Here is a 24,482-nt window from a genome sequence, read left to right on the forward strand (position 1 = left end):
CTCTACATACACGGAGGCCGGCAAGCTTCGTTTCCTCTGAAACATGTTCTAGGTTCGGGCGCGAGACAGGACCAAGGTTACTACGGTCCTTCCATGGTCTTTGAACACCCGCCACCCGCAACGGTACAGCCACAGCAGCGCGGGACACCGACTGTGATAAGACAATACGATGGTGCGGTATCACGCCATACACCAGCGCTACTAGCAGCGGAGAGCGCAACTACCAACGCTGGCTTGGTTCACTGATTCTCCACCACGCTGCGCTAGCGCTAGCAGTAGTACGCGGTATTGCCACTAGGACAACTAACATAGCATTAGCAGACCTTGTACTGTAATGACAATTCTGTGGCAAGTTGCACTATAGTTACACAGGGACCAAAACCAAATTTATGTAACTAACATACGGATATGCATTAAGATACATTCATAAAACTTAAACCATATTTTTCTTAATTGGGTTAAGAGCGAGTTAAACAAACACCAACATTCTTATCGTTACTGTTTTAAAACTTAAAATTTTATATCGATGCCACTATTACAAGGCACAATGATTTTGATAGCTAATGCACGAATACTAGACAACAACATATGTTCATTCTGCTACGAAATACAAATAGCCCAGCCATAATTAACCTACCAATAACCTGCATACCAAGCGTGTCTTTTAGGGGGTTTCAGTTTATTATCAGTTAAAACATTTTAAAAGCAAATTAAATGTTTTATTTCCGTCCAGTATAAGCACGGTACTGTAATAAGTAGCACTGTCTGCAAAGAAAATTAAGTTTGCTTCAACAAGATGTACAATTATTATTATTATGGATTTTAATTTGCACTTATGCTGAATATGAAAGGTTGTTACAAGGGAAAGAAGCGACATACTGACTTACAACATGATATTTATCCTCCACAAGTTATTTACATGGAAGGATATCTTCCCTTCTACCCATATGGTTGGAACACTACTTGGTAAACCCATCTAAAAAATGTTCGTTTCACTACTCTTAATTGAATTAAAATAGGAGAACATTAACTAAAGTTTCGTTGTAATTAAATAATCATGGTACACGAGTCACAATGCTAAATATACGATTATTTTATATATGATAAACACATTCCAGGTGTGTTTTCACCACAAGGCCAACTAAACCATGTGACCTTGACCTTGTACCACGATTGTCGGCTCTCTGGCACTCTGATATGCAAATACAGCCACCGGGGTCAACAGAACAATACGGAGAAATGCAATAACAATCAATACAATATACCAGTCCATAGAGAGGCTGGGCAGATTGCCAAACCTGCATTTCTAATAGGCAACATACGATATAACCGTCCATGATATAACACTGTTTTCAGTAAGCCCGCACTCAGTTTCTCTTCACCTCGGTCCAGTTAAATGGGTTTTAAAAAGGAATTGAAGTGGAAAGTTCGTAGGTAATTGAATTTTTTATGGCTTACTTTATATTTTTGAGGGTGCTGAATACGAATCTGAAGACTGTGGTGGTGGGTACTAATCCTTGATATCTATATAGAAGTTTTTTTTTTTAACTTTTTGAAATTTAGATATTTTTATAGCGATTTCCTTATGAAACACAAAAATATCGGAAAATAGAATTTAAACAAATCGGCCTGAATGGGTTCGATCAAAATTTAGTATGTTATAGTCCTTACAATTCTAGACAAAATGGTACAACCCCCACTGGAATAATTACGATTTGAAAGCTACTGCATCTTTTGTGATTTGCCCGTAACATGGCATAGTAAAGGCTGTTGACAGTGTGTGTCAGATTGCTGATACCGTTTATTTATTTGTATTTTAAGTTTGCGATACTCACTGCTCGTGGTGGGCGGGGTCGTCGTCATGGTCTGCCAGGTGGGGATGGTGAGTGTTGGACCCTGCCCTCTCCTCGGACACCGGGTCTGGCCTTCGGTCAACACGCGACCCGCTCACAGTCCTTTCACCTGGAACAGAAAAACAAACGTTAACTCAATATACACAAACGTACTTAATATAATATACATGCTACGCCACAAGTAATCAACTACAGCAACTATGAGGGAGTTCCGACCCCCCCACCACTGAACTACTGCAGCTAGTACTGTTGTTGTCATGGCAACAGCGTCGTCTGCTCTCGGACACGATCCCCGCTCGCGTTCAATGGATCGACGTTTAAAAATTTTAAAATCAACGAAAGAACAAAGAGTTAGGTTTTTTTTCGTAGCGGATTTCCAATTACCTGACGATGCCCACATGAGAGAGGGTAAACTAATGTAATTTATCCTGGTATAAAACTGTTTAATTCAAGAATAAATACAATTCAAATTACCAAATCGTATGCGTATTATAAATAGGTAAAACATTTCTTCTGTTTACAGTTGTTAAAGTAGCATATCTCACATCAGTATGCCTATAAACGTGAACTTTGCACCTATGGCTGATTTTGCAAACAACATATTCCCGGTTGGAAAATCTGCTGTGTTGTACTAAAGCAGTAAATGGACACAAGTCCGAAAATTGATAGTCTTGGTGGCAACAAATTGACTCACCGACGTTACCAATCTTGCTTTCCTTAATCAAACTGATGTGTGGCGTTCTAAAACACAACCCCAGTCTTTACTATGAATCTATAGAATGTATGACTTTATGTATCCATGAGCCAGTAGAAAATCATTTCGGTATGGATAATGATTTAATATATCATTTATAATACAAGTATGTCTGTATCATCAAAGAATTATCATTTTCCAACTATATAAACTAAACGGCTGATGTAAATGGTTTATCGTTGCTTTGTAAAACACAATGTTTGCATATAACCAAAGAATTGCGTAGCTGAAGACTTCTAGGATGAACAGTGAATTGACAATTCTGTCACGTTGCGACCACAATGAACATGTCCTGCGTTACTCATTTCATTTTAACAGCAAACTACGTTAAACTACGTAGTCTACAGTGTCACGTTCATGAGCTCGTGCCATTTTTATACACGGCTGTCCAGAATTGATGATAGTTAACTTAATTCGTGTTTCGAGTCTTGGTTGCTACGAAGAAGTCCTTCGACGACTACATACAATCTGTTCACAGCACGCGGCGGAGACACGGTGGTGCGTTACGCCTTGTGTGACGCAGCGTGACGTGACGGCCGCACAAGAGGTTATTTACGTGACAACACAGACAGACAGACGCCAGGTGATTCTACCGTGACAGCTGACGTTACACTCCGATGGTCCTCAGAATAAAACACACACTCGGCAATGAGTCTATGATGTTAAATGATAAGATGTGGGAGGAGAGGTTATACAGACCTCACCTAATCATAACTTAACCTAAACTAAGGTTGGACCATGTTTTAGGTTAGGTTAGGTTAGGTTATCAAGATTTTGTTACCTAAACTAATTCCAATCTTATTTGGAAGTCGATTTACCGGTGTGGCCGGTATAATACCAAAGTACCGGAGAGAGAGTGTGTAAAAGTGGAAAAGTCTAACTCATTTGGTCTAAATGAGCGATTTGATTGGAAGGAAGAATCATATGAAAGGTTAGCGGGCACCTTGCTGTCTAACGACTGAAGACGGACAAGGAACGTAAACCTTTTATACATATTTTAAATTATGAAATGAAATAAATCACCTTATGGTCCTGTCTCACTGTTAACCTCCAAACAATCCATCAGTCTTAGTGGCCAGTAAGTTCAAGTTAAACCATAAAAATTTCCTAGTTGATATTAAATTATGTCGATTAGTTGAACTAGGGCCTTTGATAGCACACCCGTCAATGTGATGTGCTTTATTATGATAAGAAGTCTTAATCATGTAATGGCAGTTTCTATCAAGGTTATATACGTTCAGCATGGCTGCCTGTGAGTTTTGTATACATATTGTTCGGGAACAGTTATGTAATTAAATATAAAAACAGTTTGCAAGACGTTAAAACTATTTTCACATCAATCTGAGTCAGCTAATTTACATTTTCACTTGGTTAAGACTTCCGACTAGGCAGTACATGTAGTCCTTGCTGATGTCAATTCCAGGAGATCTTCGTGCGTACAAACATTTCGTAGCAAACAATTACTGTAAACCTGATTTCCTATTCAACATCAAACGTAAAGGACAGATGTATTAGTAGCCATTTTCACAAACCGGTTCTTAAAAACACTTAACATTACATGTGTATTTAGTTACTTTCAACGTCGGCAGCTTTCAATGCAGTTTTTCTTTGTAAGAAATCAGTGCAATATATTTATGTAAATTGAATTCATGAACGGGAATATGCAAACAATTAGCTGACCATTAGCCACATTAGCATATACTGTACTGAATTGACCGCCTTATAGGCGCAGCATGGTGGCCTGATTACACTGATACTGTATTAAGCCGGGTTTACACTATGTAGCAAAACCTGCTATATAGCAGATTTGTGTAACATCTAGCAATGTTATATAACATTTGCTATAAGTAGAAAAAGTCACTTTTCAAAAGTGCTATATAACACTGCTATAGCAGATTCTGCTATATACAGTTGAACCTCTATAAGACGAATTTCAAGGGGTACGGGAAAAATTCGTACTATAGAGGTATTCTTAATAAAGAGGGTCGTTTTATCGAGGTTTAATGCTGCTGTTATTCTTCTTATAGAGGTTTCTCCTCGCTCCAAGGTTTCTCCAAACAATGACTGAGGAAGGAGGAGGGATGGGTGGGGGTTTCATGTTGAGACGAGCTTCTATTTGTTTTGAAAACTACGTACTATGGAGTTTACGATTATGATAAATTTGTCTTATAGAGGTCACGTTCGTCTTGTAGAGGTTTTGTGCTAAGAATATTCGTTGTATAGAGAATAATCAGTCCTACCCCATGTCACAAACAAATTCGTCTTATGGAGGTTTTTAACTTAATTACTACGTTGTATAGAGGTGTTTTTATCATTGACCTATATGAAAGTGTCAAGGGGATTTAAAAAAATTTGTCTTATCGAGGAATTCGTTTTATTGAGGTTCGTACAAACGAGGTTCAACTGTATAGCAAAAATTGTGCTATCCATCGGGAGTCGGTAAAGATCAAAAGAAATGCATGCTATATCTAACATTGCTATATGTAGCAATGTTATACAAATATTTTTCGTCTAGCATCTGCTATATGTAGCATTTAGTGTCAACAGTTCACAAAAGTTCACAGTTGTAGCCTCATGTGTACGGACGTTTTTGCTCGGGGATCTTTGTTTACAATGGTAGGACTGTAAAGCGACAGTGCGTGGGATCAGGATGATATTATAAACTTTAATTGAACTGTTCCGTGGACAACCGGCGTTGTGGTCATACGTCAAACATTTTTAAATCTACCATCGTCTTATTTCGCGTTTTAATTATGGATCGCTTCCGCTTCTGACTTCCGATAACCGTGATAGCTGCCTCGAACAATGTCTCTTCGGCTCAACATTTTCGATACAGAATGTAAATTAGGTTGTGCTACATATAAAGCCGGGTTTACACTATGTAGCAAAACCTGCTATATAGCAGATTTGTGTAACATCTAGCAATGTTATATAACATTTGCTAGAAGTAGAAAAAGTCACTTTTCAAAAGTGCTATATAACACTGCTATATGTAGCAGATTCTGCTATATATAGCAAAAATTGTGCTATCCATCGGGAGTCGGTAAAGATCAAAAGAAATGCATGCTACATCTAACATTGCTATATGTAGCAATGTTATACAAATATTTTTCGTCTAGCATCTGCTATATGTAGCATTTAGTGTCAACAGTTCACAAAAGTTCACAGTTGTAGCCTCCTGTGTACGGACGTTTTTGCTCGGGGATCTTTGTTTACAATGGAAAGACTGTAAAGCGACAGTGCGTGGGATCGGGATGCTATTATAAACATAAACTTTAATTGAACTGTTCCGTGGACAACCAGCGTTGTGGTCATACGTAAAACATTTTTGAATCTACCATCGTCTTATTTCGCGTTTTAATTATGGATCGCTTCCGCTTCTGACTTCCGATCACCGTGATAGCTGCCTCGAACAATGTCTCTTCGGCTCGACATTTTCGATACAGAATGTAAATGAGGTTGTGCTACATATAACATATAGCACGGGCACCGGAATCACAAAATTGTCTGTAACTTTTTTGTATCGTAAAAGTTATATAGCAATGTTATATAGCAAAAGTTATATAACAATGTTATATAGCAAAAGTTATATAGCAGTTTTTGCTACATAGTGTAAACCCGGCTTAACATATAGCACGGGCACCGGAATCACAAAATTGTCTGTAACTTTTTTGTATAGTAAAAGTTGTATAGCAATGTTATATAGCAAAAGTTATATAACAATGTTATATAGCAAAAGTTATATAGCAGTTTTTGCTACATAGTGTAAACCCGGCTTTAGTCTGACCTTGATTTGTCCTTAACCATGGCAAATTAAAATATTAATTACTTATGAGTAACCCACCACAACATCGACTGCTTAAATACAGTCAATGGGATTAAAAAAGTGTTTATAAAAAGAGTCTCTTGCAATTGTCTTGATATCGAGGTCCCAAAAGCATGGCCGAGCAGAATCTTTTCAGGCTGTATGTGCAAGGGAATGTATCGTGACGTACTCACCCCAACCGCAAAAATAAAAGAAGGGAGATTCTCAAATCTCGTTCAAGAGACCTTCCAATTATAATTATAAAATCTAGCATCTCTGATATCAGACTAGGACAAGGTTACGGTTACGTTACCACACAAAGAAAACCTATGGTTCCATGGTTCGTATATGGATAGCAGAGAGGTAATAATGCTCGCCTTTCATTGTGAATGTTGCTAGTTCGATCCCAAGCGGTGTCAATTCCGACCTTAGATGTCATTTGCCATTGGACTAATTACGCTATCTGGGAAAAGGCCGACGTTATATGGTAACACGACTATGTAGGTTTTAGACCGTTCCCTGAAAAAAACTGAAGAACTTTTTAATGGTGTTGAAACATATGAAAACACAAAAACGAGGAGTCCAAGCAAAGACTATAGACCAAAGTTACTCCAAAGTCTGTGGTCCAAGGCTCTAGGACTGAAGCAATAATTTTTTATTTGCCAGAGGTGTCAGCCCAGGGTTGATTGGCCAAGTTTTGACAGTATCAGCCCTGCACTGAAGATTGTTAGCATTGTATTGGCAGCTGTTGCTCACTCAAGTAACCTGATCTACAAGTTATACAACACGTCATCGTCATGTATCTACATAACTAACAACACAGTCCTGCTAATCAGCGTCGCTAACTCTAAATTGTTATTAAGTTAAATCATAAAACCATCATTGGAAACAATCATAGCGTAAAAAAATCATCATACAAAATAAATCTTATAATTTCGTTATGAGATAAGAAATTTTGTGTTTTAGTTGTGTATTGTGGAGTAAAATATCTGGCAAATCTTTGTTTTTTACTAGCTTACTCAGGATAGAATCAGCCACGTTCTGATAAGCATGCGAACTCTACGGGTGCTCTGTCACCTTCAAAACTACTTACAACTCTACACCGTTGACAACGTATACATGGTTAACTATTTAACTAAACTGTTTTGCGCCATTACAGTATGCCTATTTATCAAAATGCATGAAGTTATTTTCCATTTAAACCTAAGGTGCATCGTGGTTTCCAAGTAGTGCACAGTACAAGTCTTGGTAAAAACTAATTTGCTTTAAATACATCACAGCAATGGGCTCAATTCCTCAGATCTAAGGTGTCTGGGTTTGAGTTTTCTTACTGTAGTTTTGAAGAACACTCTAGGGAGCGTATACAAGAGTTTACTTCTAGAACTAACCCCCATTATTAAAAAAAATATATAACACTGAAATCAACTTTTTGTTGATTATTATACCACGTCTAATGGTTTAAGTATTTTAGAACAAAGAAAATGAATACAGTACTGTAGTTAATCCTCCACAATCTTCAAGCCTGTAACTTATATGCATATCGAAATGACAAAAATGTGAATTTATGGCTTCAGCAATTACTCTGTGCACTGATGCAGTTAGTCGTGTTCACTAAGATCATATTGGTAGAGACAACTTGGAACTAAGATAAACACATTATATCTGCTCAGTGATGGTACAAACAATGCGTGCGTGCTCAACTAACCGACACGACAGTGGCGGTGTGGCGTGTGTATTGACCACAACGCCACCAGGACTACAGGACTACAGGATGGCAGGATAGACACACAGGATACTGAGTCATCATCACTCAACGATGCTATTTAAACTGTGCGGACTCCAAGGACAATTGCAGGCGTTAATGCTACCAATCTCCGAAAGGAACATAGCTGGACAGTTCACGTTGAAGAGATGTGAATGTGATCAGCTACACTGAAGAAAGTATGAAATTTAATGGTTCCAGATATGAATATTCCATAATGTGGCAGCCATTCCATTCTTCTAAACTGTACGCAATCTTATTGCCTACTATACGGGAGAATCTACAGTGGTTTAACACGGAACTCATGTTCCTGGGGCCGTGGCTTCAATCCCGCCTATCAGCGAAAGCTTTAAGCTGCGTGATAACGAAATGGACCGGTGGTTCGGAACCCATCCAAAGCTGTCACCTGTTGAAAATAAAACATAACGTATCTCAGCAAACTGACACAAAATTTCCCCCATTAGCATGACATTTAAATCGTTGTGGGAATACTGATAGGGCAACTATGTGTTCTATGGTAAAATCTACAGTAAAAGCAATAATTAAAAAATTAATGCGTTGAAATAGTTATTTGTGTAACTAGTGGTGAAAGTGGCACTTTGCTGCACACGAGAGCCATGTTTACGCACTAGCCGCAGGCGAGTGCGGAATGATCTCGAGTGCAGCAAAGGCCTTTTCACTCGTGTTACACATTATATTTTTCCTACAGTCACTATAAAGCATATAAATAATTAGTCTTTCAAACACTATACAACACGTTTTTAGGTTCAGCTGGCAACACAAATGGTGCCCTAGAGAAAGTAGTACCCGCGGTCCGTATCACTCCGCTATTTTTTCTCGGCAAGAAATGTGCTCCGCGTTTTGAGAATATAGTTCCGTATGTTTTTGTAATTTGAAGTGGTTTCCGCGCCTAAAAAAAAATATTTGAAGGTATTTTCTTGTTTATTAAAATCATAGGAATGTTTTAAAAACGTTTAAAAGAAAAGTGCAGAAAGTTCAGAAATACCGACAGGTTAAATCGTAGTTATAATATTCAATCAGCTGCTCATAGTATTATTATCTTTAAGTGTTGCTAACCTATTTCCAAGCGTACACGGATTACGTGCATAATAGAACCACACTGTTTTGTGTTGTTTCGTTGGCATCCTGATGTACGGCAAAGTATAAACCGTACGGCAAAGTATAAATATGCAGCAATTAGCAGCTTTCTGTACTATAAACAGTACAAGGAAGCCAACTATGTCGGGTGACTGTAGGAAAAATCATTTTACTGCTAAATATCACTGTGAAAACAGTTTTAACTCGGTGTATTGCGCATTAGCTACTACGAAATAATCGCCATAATTAAGAATCATTCTCTGTGACTAATAAACCCTTATAAGCTGTTTTGCTGTGTTGCAATCCACACAGATCCCACGCTACTCAGTGTATTGGTTTCTCCATAGCGACAGAGAATGAGGTGATCCCACCATTATACAACACGCGCAGGTACTTCTGAGCGAATATCAATATTGATTTGATACATGCTTTAATAAATAAAATGATAGGCCAATTTTACAATATTTAGAGCAGCAAAACACTGGTTGGGTTTACAATGTTTTTGTCGAAACGTGTAACATTTCTTTGCAAATAGAACGCATTGAGAGTTAAAAGGACAAAACATTATGTGCTGAGTGCTGTCACTGTAGTGATTAGAGGCTACAGGGTATGTATAATTATTCCATAATTTTGGTTACCAAGAGAATTAAATGGGAAACTAAAAAAACTAACAATTAGTTTTATCTGGTCCCTTTAATTATAGAAGGTATAACTTAAAACTGATTAAACTATCAGTGTTTACACGTGCTTATCATGAACAAGTGTAGTTTAGCAAAGAAGAATGAGTGTAGAATAAATGATTACGGTACGGACAGGGCTCTGCATAAATTGCTGTCTTAGGCCTCTCGCCCACTATACGATTTCAGTCGTACGACACTGTGTCGTACGATATTCTTATCGTATGTGTGGTCCTCGCCCACTATACGACACTTTATCGGATAAATGACTAGCTCGGTAGCCATGGAGGAGTGAGTGTGTTGCGCAATATCTTAACAATGGTTTTTTTTTTCAAACAATGGATCCGTTACGTGTTGTTGCTATGTGGCTGCTATGGCACAGAATTAAGCGTCGTAGGATTAAGCGGAAGTATTGGATTCACCCTATTAATTAAAGTAGGGAACACACAGGATCATTTCAAACTCTCTTTGATGAACTTCGTGATGATAACAAGCTTTTCAACTACTTTAGAATGTCTGCTGCGAACTTTGATGAATTACACCAGAAAATAAAAGCTACAATTGCTTACCAAAATACTAACTGAGGAACTGCATCACTTCTAAAGAAAGTCTAGCTATTACGTTGAGGTTAGTAAGATTACATTATATATTTGATACGTTTTGTTGGAAGTGGTCAATGTGGAGCTACATCATTAAAAAAGTAATTATTTTTTTATGTTTAGATTATTTTTTAAGTTAATGTACGTTAATGTTAAGTTAATGTTCCTATTTAAAGACATTTTAAAATTATACGAGTCCGTGCCATTTAACAAGTTTTTAACATTACTGACGTTTGTTATATTACTTTCATAGGTTTTGGGATGGTTTTGGTCAAAGGTGTGTATGTTTGAACATGTTTTGTATTGTTTCTAAATATTAATACTATTTGTTTAAACATACAATCTTCAAAAAGTAATACTTAGGTATCTTAGACAAACTATTTAACACAATATAATTAATAACAATTGTTATACAAAAATTACGAAATAATAAAAGTAGCATTGTTTTATATATTTTTTGTAAATATTTACTTATAATTAATGCAGTGCATTAAAATAGTATGAAGAAAAAATATGAACGAACTATCAGGAATACAGACAAGATCAAAATCACGCAAAATGTTGGCTGAAAAGACAAAAACTAAGCGATATATAAAACATTATAATAAACAAGTATGAATTAATTGTAAAACATATATGCATGATCAAAATTATGAAAAAAAAAATATTTCAAAAGACGGAAACCCCATTTTAAATAACAAAACTTAAATTAGCGAAAGTCATGCGAAGTGAACAGCGAGAAGGCTCAGCGCGAAATAGGACTAGGAGGACTTGGGGAGAACGCACGACATACGATAAAAATCGTATAGTGGGCGAGCGCCCATTTGATCATACACGCCACTGCGAGTTAGACAGTCGTACGACAGTCGTGTATCACAGTGGCAGTGGACGACTGCTTCACGACAGTTTGTCGTAGTCGTGAGATTATCGTACAGTGGGCGAGGTCTCATAAGATCCAATGGTTCACTGTTGAAATGTTGTCGTTCCGACACAGGGTCGTACGACCGAAATCGTATAGTGGGCGAGGGGCCTTAGGCCCCTCGCCCACTATACGATTTCGGTCGTACGACACTGTGTCGGAACGACAACATTTCCGCAGTGAACCATTGGATCTTATGAGAGCTCGCCCACTGTACGATAATCTCACGACTACGACAAACTGTCGTGAAGCAGTCGTTCACTGCCACTGTGATACACGACTGTCGTACGACTGTCTAACTCGCAGTGGCGTGTACGATCAAATGGGCGCTCGCCCACTATACGATTTTTATCGTATGTCGTGCGTTCTCCCCAGTAGTCTTATATACTGTAGGCCTATACTTTTTGCAATTAACTCATACTTCGTCATTATTATAGTTGTTATATCACTTTGCGTATTTCTTATCGTGAATAAATATTTTTTTACAATTCATGAATACTTTTTTATTATAATGTTTGATATATCACTTGGTCTTATTTTTCAACCATTATTTTGCGTAATTTTGATATTCCTATTTATTTTTTACAATTTGTTTATATTTTTCTTTATATTATGTCTAAATATTGCATCACTTATGAGTAAATATACCAAAATAATTATTGAAACAATGCTAGTTTGGCTATTATTTATTATTGTATAATCTTAATTATTAATTATATTGTGTAAAAAAGTTTCACTAAAACCTATAAATATAATTTTTTGTAGATTATATTGATAAAATTAAATCTATTTAAAAACTAATCCAAAACAATTTAACATACATACTTTTTACCAGACTATCCCAAAACCCTATGATAGTTATGGTAAATTTAAAAACTTGTAAAATGCATGGACTAATATAATTTGAAAATTTCTTTAAATACATTAACTTAAAAAATAATTTACACATAAAAATAAATGTTTCTTTAATGCTGTAGGCCTACATTGGCCACTATCGCCACAGCAGCCACATTGCAACAACACGTAACGGAATCATTGTTTTACTATTTGATACAAAACCACTGTTTTAAGATATTGCGCAATACACCCACACCTCACTCTTTCAGGGCTACCGAGCAACTGGCCATTTATCCGACAAAGTGTCGTAAAGTGGGCGAGGACCACACAGATGATAAGAATATCGTACGACACAGTGTCGTACGACCGAAATCGTATAGTGGGCGAGAGGCCTTAAGTTTGTTATCAAAAGTAGTTGACATCAAAAAGCAGTAAATGAACTATCAACGCATGTCATTCGATTTTTGGGCTACATTGATTAAGTGGGTTAAAGATCAATTTAAATCTTGTAAATCGATTGTTCGTGCATTCCTTAATGATACTGAGTTGGTAAAATTACTAACAAAGCTGTCTTCAAAGGTTAAATTTATTGATACAGTAAACAAAAGCGTGCTTTGTAATTAGTTCGCAATATAGTTTAGTTAGTTGACCAATATTCTGACAACCATCTACGCTGATACGATAGTCAATCGATATCGATCTGCGTACGATAGTTATCGAATGAGTGAGTGCGAGAGGTCACACTCCTCGAAGTAAACAATCGCATACCAACACGCCACAGACATACCCGCTATGACTAAACATTGGGCCCTGTGCTGTGTGCTGTGGCCAAACCAGGCAGGAATACGCCTGTGTATAACTGAAATCTATTTATTAAATCTGGAAGCACAATTTTAAAAACCAGAACTACTTTAACTTTATTTAAAAGAAAAATATTTTCCACAGGGCGAAAACTTAGGAAAAGGACGTTCACGTATTTTTACTCGAAAAAGTACACGTTTTTCTAAAAGTTTTTCTAAACACAGCTACGTATTTTACAAATAAATAAAACAATCTTGTAAGACTTTTACTATTACATAAAGACGAAGAGTTAATTTGAAACAAGAGAACAAAACGAAAATAAAGTTAACTGTTCACTTTCTTCACGAGGGCGAGTCGTTAAGTTCAAAAAGCGTAAGTTACTTGTTAACGTCCGTTAACAGCGTTATTTGACAGGTTGACTGTTGCTGTTCGCTGTTTAAATTGACTTAACGTTTTCAGCGAATTTGCATGCTTTAAAGCCGTGTAATATTGTAGAAATACAGTCAGACTTTACGAGCCACGGTTTTTACTTCCCTAACAAACGGAACCCAGGTATAACTAAAGATCTGTTTTTCCTTACATCAAAATGTGTGCGATGCAAAATGCTGCTAGTGCTATGGGACAACTAATTTCGAATAACCCATATAGTCATTTTTAAGCTAAGTTTTGCTAATAAGCCTTTTCTATTTCAAAGTAATAAAAGAAAATTATTTATCCGCCACATCGCAGTAGAAGTCTGTTTTCTGTGCAAAAATACAGCTTACAAGGAGAAGGCGTCATAAGCTTATCGGCGTTTCGACATTTTGACACCAATCAAGTTAACTTTGGATACTGAATAAGACATCCCGTTTACAAGAACAATTTTAAATAAAAAACAACCACAAGGTGCCAGTTCGCTGCTGCCCAAATTAAATTTACTCCCAATTCTTTGTTACGTTGATTTTCATGTTACATAACGAGGCATTATAGTATGCAATACGATGCCCTATAAACTTCGCTTTGTTGAAATTCGTGTATTCTTACTCGACATAAATCAGTAATTGACATAAGCGATTAATGTTTAAATTCAAATACGTCGATTTTTTCTCTACAGTTTTAACATGTGAATGCAATGTCTGATTCCACTGTCAAATATTAAACATACTGTTGCTTAAAAATTGTCCTCATGGACCAGTTGAAGACAATTTCAAGGTTAGCTCCAATCAAGTTAAAGACAACAATGTACGGATGCAACACCCTACAGCAACAGCTGATCTTCCAAAACACTCTGAGGGTCCTGAGACGAACACGTGACAGACAGGTGATAGGAGGGGTAGGGGGGGGTGGTGAACATCCGGAGGATGGATGGGGCAGACAGCAGCTCGACTCGAGTATCCAGGGGACGTTATAATAGACTCCAGCTGTGTGAAATGCGAGCGCAAACAGAACCTATGGTCTTGAAACGAGCACTTGTTGGCGGCCTAGTAGATCACTTGCAGAGTTCTGTTGAGGAAAGTAGCCTAACTGTTGAAATTAAGTAGCCTACTTAGTGTGCATTTTAAACGGGCTTGTTCTTCATTTGGACGTGGACTGCCAAATAGGTAACAGAACAATCAATTGCTTCTGGGTCTCTTAAAACTAGAACTAACTGTATCTTATCGTCAGGCTTTGAATAAAAGGCCTTGCTTTTTTTTAGAAAAGGTTTATCCTAGCCAGTAACACAATGCATAAGTCACTTGAGTCACCTCACTAATTTTACATACACCCTGCATCCATTTCCAACTAACGCGTCGTCTCTTCTAAATATACATGCTTAAGTATGATACCGTTAAAGCACTTTCTAGCATGAACATACAAATACTTCAAAGGTTTAGGACTCGCTTGTCCGAGAAACAGCAAAGATTAACGAGAACGTCGAACATATTTGCGATCTAGGATTACGTAAAATGATATGTCCATGGGAGATAAAAAAAAAAAACAAGAAAAAAAAACATTGTAATACAAAGGCTAATAAACAAAGGCTACGGATTTGTACAAGCATATCTGAATATAGCAAACAAAGATTAAACGAAAAGCAATTTTTACAACTAACTTACTTCAGTTGCCTTTCAAGTGTGAAGAATATGCCTCAGAAGCTCATAGGTCCAAAAACCTTACGAGAGTTAAGGGACAAAGAGCTGCTTCCTGATTTCACCCCAATTACAGACACGATCCACCCGTTCCCAGAATAGTAATTTATCTGGTTTCACTTATTACAGACCCAACATTTTGGGTGGTTAAGAGTAATTTAGAGTAAATTATGTTAACTCTGGTAAGCATGCGATTCCGAGACATTAGAGGCCTAGACGCAGGAGATCAGGATATAACACATCGTGTAGTATATACAATAGTTATGTTGCGTTGTTTCTCCGAGAACTACCGCGTCGTCGTGCCAATCCCAGAAGATCTGTTCCATGATTCATGTCCACGACATTCCTATCACAGACCCGTCCTGGAGTCCTTCGGCAGGACGAAACGATCGGAGAATCGAATACGGATCAAACTATCACGGCTGTAAAGCTAATATGCAATTTTTTTTGTAAATTAAAAATATTGTAAATAGAACATCTATACTAAAGAAGTAGGACTAGTAGGAGGGCGTTGTCAATTTATTCTAACATAGGACAATTAAATTTTAGTTTCACAAATATACAGTCCATTATTTCTAGGAATTTGAGCTCCTATTTTATAGCTACTTATAAAATATGAACCCCGAAACCAACTAGAATAATTGGCTATAAAGAATTTACAGTCTTTCGGAGATCACTTAGTAAGGGATTTTCAAAGTGTATTATTTTCTCTCGATTATGTAACTACGTATCAAAACAATCAGATAAATATTTTCTACGATTATTTGTTTCTTTTCTAGTTACCTTGACCCACAACTTTTATTGTATATGTTTTTAAGATTAAGAAGGGATGAAACAATTTCACAATTCAATCTGAGTGTGGTTAGTTGGAATATTCCTGTACGTTTTTCAATTTACGTTGTGTTGAAAAACTTACAGAACACTAATAATATCTACTTACAGGGAGTCCACAGACAGTTTGTCATTAATTTCCATGACTTTCCATGACTATCCATAACCATTAACCATTGATTTCCATGATTCGACCCGAAAATTATAATATACTGTAAACACACGAATAATACTGTCTAGATAGAAAATACTGAAATATGTATAAACAGATAACAATGGCGTACAACAGGTACAACAATGAACTAAGTACAAACTCAAAACCCATAAACTAAGACAACTGTATAAATTTAATTGTTGTACATTTGTGAAAAATTCGGAAAAATGCTACAATAGTCGGGGTTACGGCCGATTAGATCATTGAATGGACCCCCGAAATCCATCCATCATTGGGGAGGTCCATGACTTCCATGACTTTTTGCCTATTTCCATGACTTACCATGACTATCCCTGACTTTCCAGAATGTGAACACCCTATACTAGGTAATGGTAAAGTGCAGTACTACAAACATAAAACTTGAGACCATCCAAATTGATTGACACTAAAAAAACATTATTTTTTAATTTCCACAAAATTGTCAAAATGATTGAGTACCTCAATGGCAACAATTTAATAAATTATATCTAAGCACCACGTGAAATAAATGTATATACTTATCATTCAGCATTAAGAAACCAATGTAGAGGGAATCATACCCTGATATTGATGTGTCAAATCAGATGAGATTCTACGAAACATTTCTAGAATGACGTGCAAAGGTGTCTTGATCATGTGGGACACCGCATGAATCATGGAACGGAGCGTTGCGCCTCCAGTACAAGTACAGCAGGTCTTCACAATAGCCTGTGTACAATAGGAGGCCTTGGGCTGGGCAATTACACCGGCGTCTCATCACACCACGACATGGAGCATGGAGCCGTCCGAGCCGGCGACGATGAGTCATTGGAACACGAGGAACCCCGAGGTATCCACAAGACAAGAGGTATCCTCAACCACGATGTATCCTAAGGTATCATCATGAGGTTTCCAAAGGTATCTTCACGCACTAAGGTATCCCATTAGGTTAGTTTGTTTTAGATACGATTAGTTCATGCCAAACAAGGAATTTATCAATCATTGAGATAGGGACGCCACCTAGGTGCGTATTTTAACCCAAATATGAGTGAAGGATGAGTGCAGAATGGTGTGTACCGATGTAGCTTACATTCAATAGACTAGGGAAAATACAGCATTAGCCAAAATTAAAATAAACAGTACTGATATGGTAATACCGTCGATCTCTAATAGAGATCGATGGGTAATACCTGATACAGTTTCAGTACTGTTTATTTTGGTTAATGCTGTATACAACTAGTCTATTTCAAACTTTGCCTAATTCGTTTTAGGCGTTGTAAAGAACGCCTAGTTAATCAATAGAATGCCTAATATATACTTTGCCGGTAACATGTATATCTTTTCAAACACTTTGAATGACCCCATCGAGGTAATAAAATTATTACAAGGTAAAATCAAGTGTGTTACCATAATTCAATGGGCCAATAATCAACCTCAAGTTTGATGAAAAGCGCATTACAATACTACTACTACTACTACTACTACTACTGGGGACTATGCACGATTACCAAAAGCTACATATATTTTATAAAAATGCTTGACTTATTTATATTGACATACAACACTTGAGAGCTTTTACACCTTTACACTCCCAACAACGGAAGTCAAAGCTTGACCTTTGGACTAGTCGATAACTCGGTGAAAATTATAACACGTTTCACCGCAATGTATGAGTCAGAGAAACTTAACTGTATCCAGGCCAGGGTGATCACAATACTGGGATAACGCTCTAGTGCCATTTCCTGGATAGCTTTAGAGGGCGTTATACAATCCACTAAGGTAGAAACCTGTCTTATTTAATTAAGTATCTTAAGATTAATAAGGGGGAAGAATTCTTAGCATGCAGCCAGACCACAACTAATTATATTGATTTTTTTTCGATGACCCATTGCATAAATAGATAAAAAAAGAAAGTTGAACGAAAAAATAAGGGATACTATAAATTAAAATAAAAATCGTGTATTTTTATGAATCCATAGATTATTTGACAGAAACCGCAAAATCAGAGTAAATAAACAAAGGTTTAAGCTTAATTTTTTTAGAATTACCTCAGACAATCTTCAAAAAGAATTCATGTTTTCTCCTTCAATCCCAAAGCCTTCGTAAAGATTATTTTTCAATGGACGTGGTACTATATACCAACAAAACAGTACCAGTTGTCCTTCTAGGTAAAAAAAAAGAACCAACTACTCAAAACTCTCAACACTTAGTTCTTGATGTGTTAAAACGCTACTGAAAGCGCACAACGAGATTATGTTGTAGCATTACCATCGTTTACGTTGTGAGGGAGCGGTCAAAAACTTGTCTTGTTACCATCTAACATAGATTTTTATTAGGTGACATAATTAATTAGTAACCCTCAATGACGTATGGCATCTTGGCCGAGAATCGACCCCTGAATTCATCTACCAAAGAAACCAAAAATACACACGCAATAAAAAGTAGAAAAGAGTGTTAACATATTGTGCAAAACTACAATTTGTATTTCCCATTCAGAGGAATGTATAAGGGACCTAGAATAATAATAAATCCCCACTCATACCCTCGCAGAGAAAGTGTATTGAGCAATGAGTATTGATTTTTTTGAAGTCATTGGATATAGATATAGGGCATAGGGGTCAGTCTGGACTTGTAACTCAATGTGCACATACCGTCCACCGCGCAGTCAATTTGTGGCCACACGTGTTTTTGTAAAAATGTGTTTAAGTGTTTCACCTGTTCTTCGTTTTGTATTTATTGACTTTATGACGACCTCTTCGGAGTAATTATGTGTCCATTCAACGCCTGACGATGACCCCTTTGATGGGTTGAAACCGGTCGCCTTTCATCGGTGACTTTTTTTATCACACTGACGGATTATAAGGTATTTTAACCTCTAGTAATAATTTATATATTGTGATCAGGAGGCAAAAAATAATAAAAATGAAGGATATAGGTAGTTGTGCCAGATGTTATATGAAATATGGGAAGCAATTGAATACGTAGATTTATACCCAATGCGGTTTATCGTCTACTTGGGTAGGCCTGGGAAGCCGGTGTAAGTTATGAACCGCCATGTTTCATAGGACTAGCGATTTATTTTTATAGTAAGTGTTATAGCTGTCATAAATCACTTCTGCTACTGGGTCGTACAACCTCATAGTACACGTGCTATTGGGAAACGTCGTCGTTCAATAAGTCGACAAGGGCTACACAACGGCAAACTTATAAAATAAAATGACGTATAATTGGAATGTAGCAAAATATCATAATTATCATATCAGATAATATCAGAGGATTAAACCTTGTGTCCCTTTAACTTGCATAAGTACATCTAGATTCTTTCTCAACCACGTACAATTACTTTGAAAAAAAAAAAATAACTCGACCTGCCAACATAAGTCTAAAAATCTTAAAGATTATTCCAGAGTAAAATATTATCCTGTGCATCAATAGTACATTCTTCCGACCGAGCTGAAGAACTTGCTCCCAAATAGGCCCCTGTATAGTCTTGACGAGTTGTCAAATATGATCCTTTGATGTCAGGTTGAGAAACAGACACGCTTACCACAGCCTAAGTTTTATGATATATTGTAAAACAAGTTTTGTATATAATAATTTTGAAAATATTAGTATAACGACGCAATCTATCCGATATACTTCGGTCAAAGATTAAGACAACAAGTATTCAAGTAAGTATATCGGTTATCTCCTGGCTCTAAGACAATAACCTTTTGGTATGTGACCTAGTAATTAACCTGCGCCAAAGGTGTAATTAATAAACTTAACATTTTTATTGAACTGATCTATACTGTTGTTGAATACATGACTATCACGGCCAAACGAATGTAGGGAATTCACGCGATGGAATTACACCTTTTTTCCAATGTTAATAGCTTTTTGATGGTCCGAAGCCTGAAATTTCCTATTTTTGGAGTTGTGATACAAAATTATCCTGGGAAGAGAAACAGGGGCCATTAATCAATGATAAAAGAAATAGATCTTCAACCACATTGTTTCATTGATCATACACTGACCCCACATTAAAATTTAGCTTAGTACTCAAAGTATGTCACAGTCCTCGAGAAGTTAGTAAATGTAACCGGTATATGATGCGTGTTCAAACCAATGACGTAGAAATCGACAGTTCCAGTCAACACGCTGTGCTCAGACCTTGTCCCAGACACCTGTGCCCAAGTGAGGCCGCGCTACTGGCTACTGCTACGGAAAGTACCACTATAGACTAGTTATTTTCGATGTTTCCGCCTTGGGCCATTCCCATTCAGTTTGAAACAAATGAGTGACATTTTGGCTCTCAAAACTGTTACAAGTGTTAAAACCGAGCGTAGCATCATCATACTTGACACAACGGCATCTATTCGGCCGTCTCTGTTTTAACAAATCACCAAGTAGTTTGTGGTTTTTCGCTTTGACGCGTTCTCTATAAAACAGTCTTTAATCTACACACACAATATAATCAAATGTATGTCTGTCTGAACGTATTTATATGTGTGTGGAATCCATGCATTGTCAATATTTCAACGTTGTAGAATTTATGAAATTTAACATGACTGAGGACTTTACAGTTACGCTCAGTTTTCACATTTACCACGTACAGCTTTAGTTTTAAGTTATGTTTCCATTTAAAAGCAAAATGCCATTAATGTTCCGAAGTCATAAAAAATAGGCCAGCAGATGTGACAGAGGGAGAGAGTCAATTGCACAACCCCAATTACCCACAATACAGTAGAACAAATGTAAACATTTCTAATTACCACCAGCTTTGCACAATTGTCGCCATTCTTTTAGCATCACTAGTTTTCCCCCTTCTCTTTTCATATTGTAGTTTTATTGTTCTTATCAAGCCTTAACTTTATGACTTCTAGAACTTGTGAACGTAACTTTGTTTACATTAAGAAAAGTCCTTGTGATTTCAAACCCAAAATAAACTTAAAATTTGCCAAAAGCCTCTAGAAGCATACCCACCGATTGATTTTGACATATTAAAAACTATTTTACATTGCCACAAAGCTGATCAAAGCAAAAAGAAAATGTTGCTAAGCCAAATCAAATGAAAAGTTTACTTAACTACATTGCAAACTGTACACAACATTTTTGTGAAGCCTCAATGCCACAGTATACTGTTATAGCCTACTCAATGAAGCATTAGTATACAAGATCCAATCAATCGTATAAATTACAGAAGATACCTAATTAGAGTTTATCACAAAGTAAGGAATCATCTGTTACTGAGAAATGTGGTTTCGATTTGTGAATCGTCTCGTCAATCAAAGTTTATAGACTGACGTTTGTTATCAAAGACAAGAGTGTAATTCACAGTTTACCCCTAATTTTCCACTGCTTCTCTTCAAACCCTCGAACGGTACATTATGTCTATCACTATACGTGTTTTAAGAAAAACCTATTCGCAATAACTGAACCTCTACATATAGCTCCAACAATCTCAAAATCAACTTTTTGACTTGATTGAGGTTAGCTAATAAACAACTTTCCGATTATAACTAAGGCGAGGACTTAAGTGAGATCTTTATGATGGTTAAGTGTAATCTAGAGTATTTTCATTTGGTCCCAAAACATTTGCTCCGAATGTAAACACTATACAGTCAACAATAACCTCATACCTTTCTGTTGCTCACTTCTCAACACAGCTTTCAGCAATTTCTCCTTTTTCTGTTTCTCCTCATTCTGAAGAGTTTTCCGTTTTCTGATTCCGTAAAAGGAGAACTGACGTTTCATGGTGCATGCTGACACTATCACAACACTAGCGTACTATCACAGCGTACAAAGTCGTACTATCACATCGCAACACTATTGACTGTAAGCATGACAAGACATTACACGCGTCTGCCTATAGACAGTGGTGTGGTGGGGGAACACTGCACACAACCACATGTCTGCTACCAAACAATCAGACTGAGCTGTGCTATCAGCAGACACTTATCAGCGGCTGATAACCCGTAGATAACCGCCTCCTTGTGACGTTTAAGATAACACGGATACAAGGGTTCAGTTGGCCCATTCAAGTGATTTCATTGTGTTGCGGGGTGGAACGTGGTTGCTATGCAAACAACGTAGGTAAACAAACAATAGTACAGTAAGTACACAGTGGTATAAAAAACATGTGTGAAAAAATGTCACATGTCATAATAATCTATGTTATTTACGCTACATGAGACTTTGTGAACGAGGCTTTTTTGTTTAAAGATTTAACCCCACATTGTATATTCCAAAATGTTCGTCTTGGTGTGTAGATTTGAAAACTGACCTTACATTTTTGAAAAAAATCCCTTGGGACCTGCCCCAGTGGCTTTTTAAGTTCCCATGTTATCCTTTTGATAATTTGTTTACATTATGATCAGCTGGATTATTTGATTGCTGTTAACCATAGCAGTGACCAATGTTAGAAGTGTGGAATGGCCAGCCCATTTTGGCGATTTTGCAGACCTTTTTTTGAAAATTCGTAAAAATTCAAACGAGACATTGTGTCAGTCATGTGAAAGCCGCGCGATCAGCTGATTGGTCATTAGTGATTCATGACATCTACCAAACTTTCCCGCCAAACTGCGGTACTGAGTGGCAAGTACTGAGCACCGAGAACCAAGTACCAGGTACCGATCACACTACTTAGTGCACAGACAGCGGTGAAAGCGGAAACGGAAATGAAATCGACACTGCACTGGATCGCCTTGCTATGATAAGTAACCGTTTAATTTTGCAATTATAATGGGTGATAATAGGAACTGTTGACAATGTATGCATTTTCAAAAACGAGCGATGTAGTGTATCTTAATGTTGCCCCTGAATCAGGTAAATAATAATTATAAATTTCTTATTGCCTCGTGTATGCGATTCTAATGCACATTTGTGAGCAAACGTTAAGGAAAATGTTTGTAAGGTTCACTAATTTAAAACTCACCAATCAGCACATTTATATTTCTGTCATTAAACCCACCTGGAAAAAATACAAAATTACCAAAACTGCTTATAAGCAAGTACACAAAAATATTCACAAATTTAACACTGCAGACATAATTCCATTACAAATATGTCGATAAAGACATGATTCTTCGTATCAGATTTCAAATCGAAAGAATTGCTTTCAAATCATTTATACACAGAACGAATTTCAGAAGGAATCAATAAAAAAATTAAAAAAAATATTTTTCCTGAGTCAAATAGAACATGAAAAGACATCAGATTTTGATCTTATTAAAACTTCTCACTCCTTTACAACTTTGAAGCATTTCAACTTTCTGTTTGCAAAAAGATTAAACTTAAACATTCCAAGATGAAATATTTTGAGCTCTTACGAAAGTGATTAAATCGGAGACGAGTGCTTCTTTTGTCATTTACAACTTGTCTAATAACAGGGTTGAAAAACCTTGTTAAAACTTGCTGATTATTCACAAAATAAACTAACGCGTATATTTTACTGCTTTGCTAATACATAACTTCAAACTACTAAAACTGCAGTTTCTAATAATTAAAATATTGCTACATTACAAAAGTTCGCTAATGCATATTTCAAAAGAGTCATGTATTATAATGAAACTATACAGTAGAAGTCCAGAAAATTTTAGATATAGGGAGTGGCCCTTCTGATTTATGTTTTGCAGAATTCGTCATTTGTTAATAATAATTAAAAAAAAAATTATGGATTAAAAACACATTAGGCAGGATTTAAAAAATTACGGGATTTTTAAATTAAAAATTTGTATTTGTAATCCACATTTAAGTCCAAAGGTTTGTAATAAAGTAACGAAATAAATTATTTATGCCGAGGTATGATGCTACATGATGAAGATTATTCCATTGTTATAGGTTATTTTACGTAGTTCAAAAATGCCAATTACAAATATCCTTCAGAACGACGATCTTAATAGACTTAATTTCTAATCTCGCTGGAATTTCTAAGATTTTTCAACACGATCCTGAGCGCAATTTCTTTTAATTGCTGCTAAGTGAAAGCTCGTGCAATTTCGCGATGTTTAATATCACAAGCCGAGAGGCAACAGGCGAGGAAATGTGAAACAACTTAATCTCAACGATTTTACATAATCTGGAGCTGATGGAAGTATTTATAGACATTTAGTTTAAGTATTTAACAAATATTTCCTGGCAGTTAAGTCAAGTCTGGTTATATGACTGGATGGAAGTAATGTATTATTGCCAACGCACGAAAAGCATTATTGATAACAAATGATTATGCCTTTGCAGACAAACACTTAGTGCACTCTTATTATCTCTTTATGCAAACTTTGTAATC

General features: G+C 36.6%; 1 protein-coding gene across 1 annotated transcript in view; it reads right to left on the reverse strand.

The window, feature by feature from the left end:
• The window catches only part of LOC129001808 (rho guanine nucleotide exchange factor 12), a 421,244-nt gene that overhangs the window by 155,303 nt on the left and 241,459 nt on the right, over window positions 1–24,482 (reverse strand). The window contains exon 20 of the mRNA XM_054429256.1: window positions 1,836–1,962. Within this exon, the coding sequence (XP_054285231.1) occupies window positions 1,836–1,962 (127 nt within the window). The remainder of the gene's footprint in view (window positions 1–1,835; window positions 1,963–24,482) is intronic.

The sequence above is a fragment of the Macrosteles quadrilineatus genome, unplaced genomic scaffold (assembly GCF_028750875.1).
Source record: "Macrosteles quadrilineatus isolate MER2022 unplaced genomic scaffold, UCM_ALF_1.0 Scaffold_8__2_contigs__length_117827958, whole genome shotgun sequence".
In the NCBI taxonomy this organism is placed as follows: Eukaryota; Metazoa; Arthropoda; class Insecta; order Hemiptera; family Cicadellidae; genus Macrosteles; species Macrosteles quadrilineatus.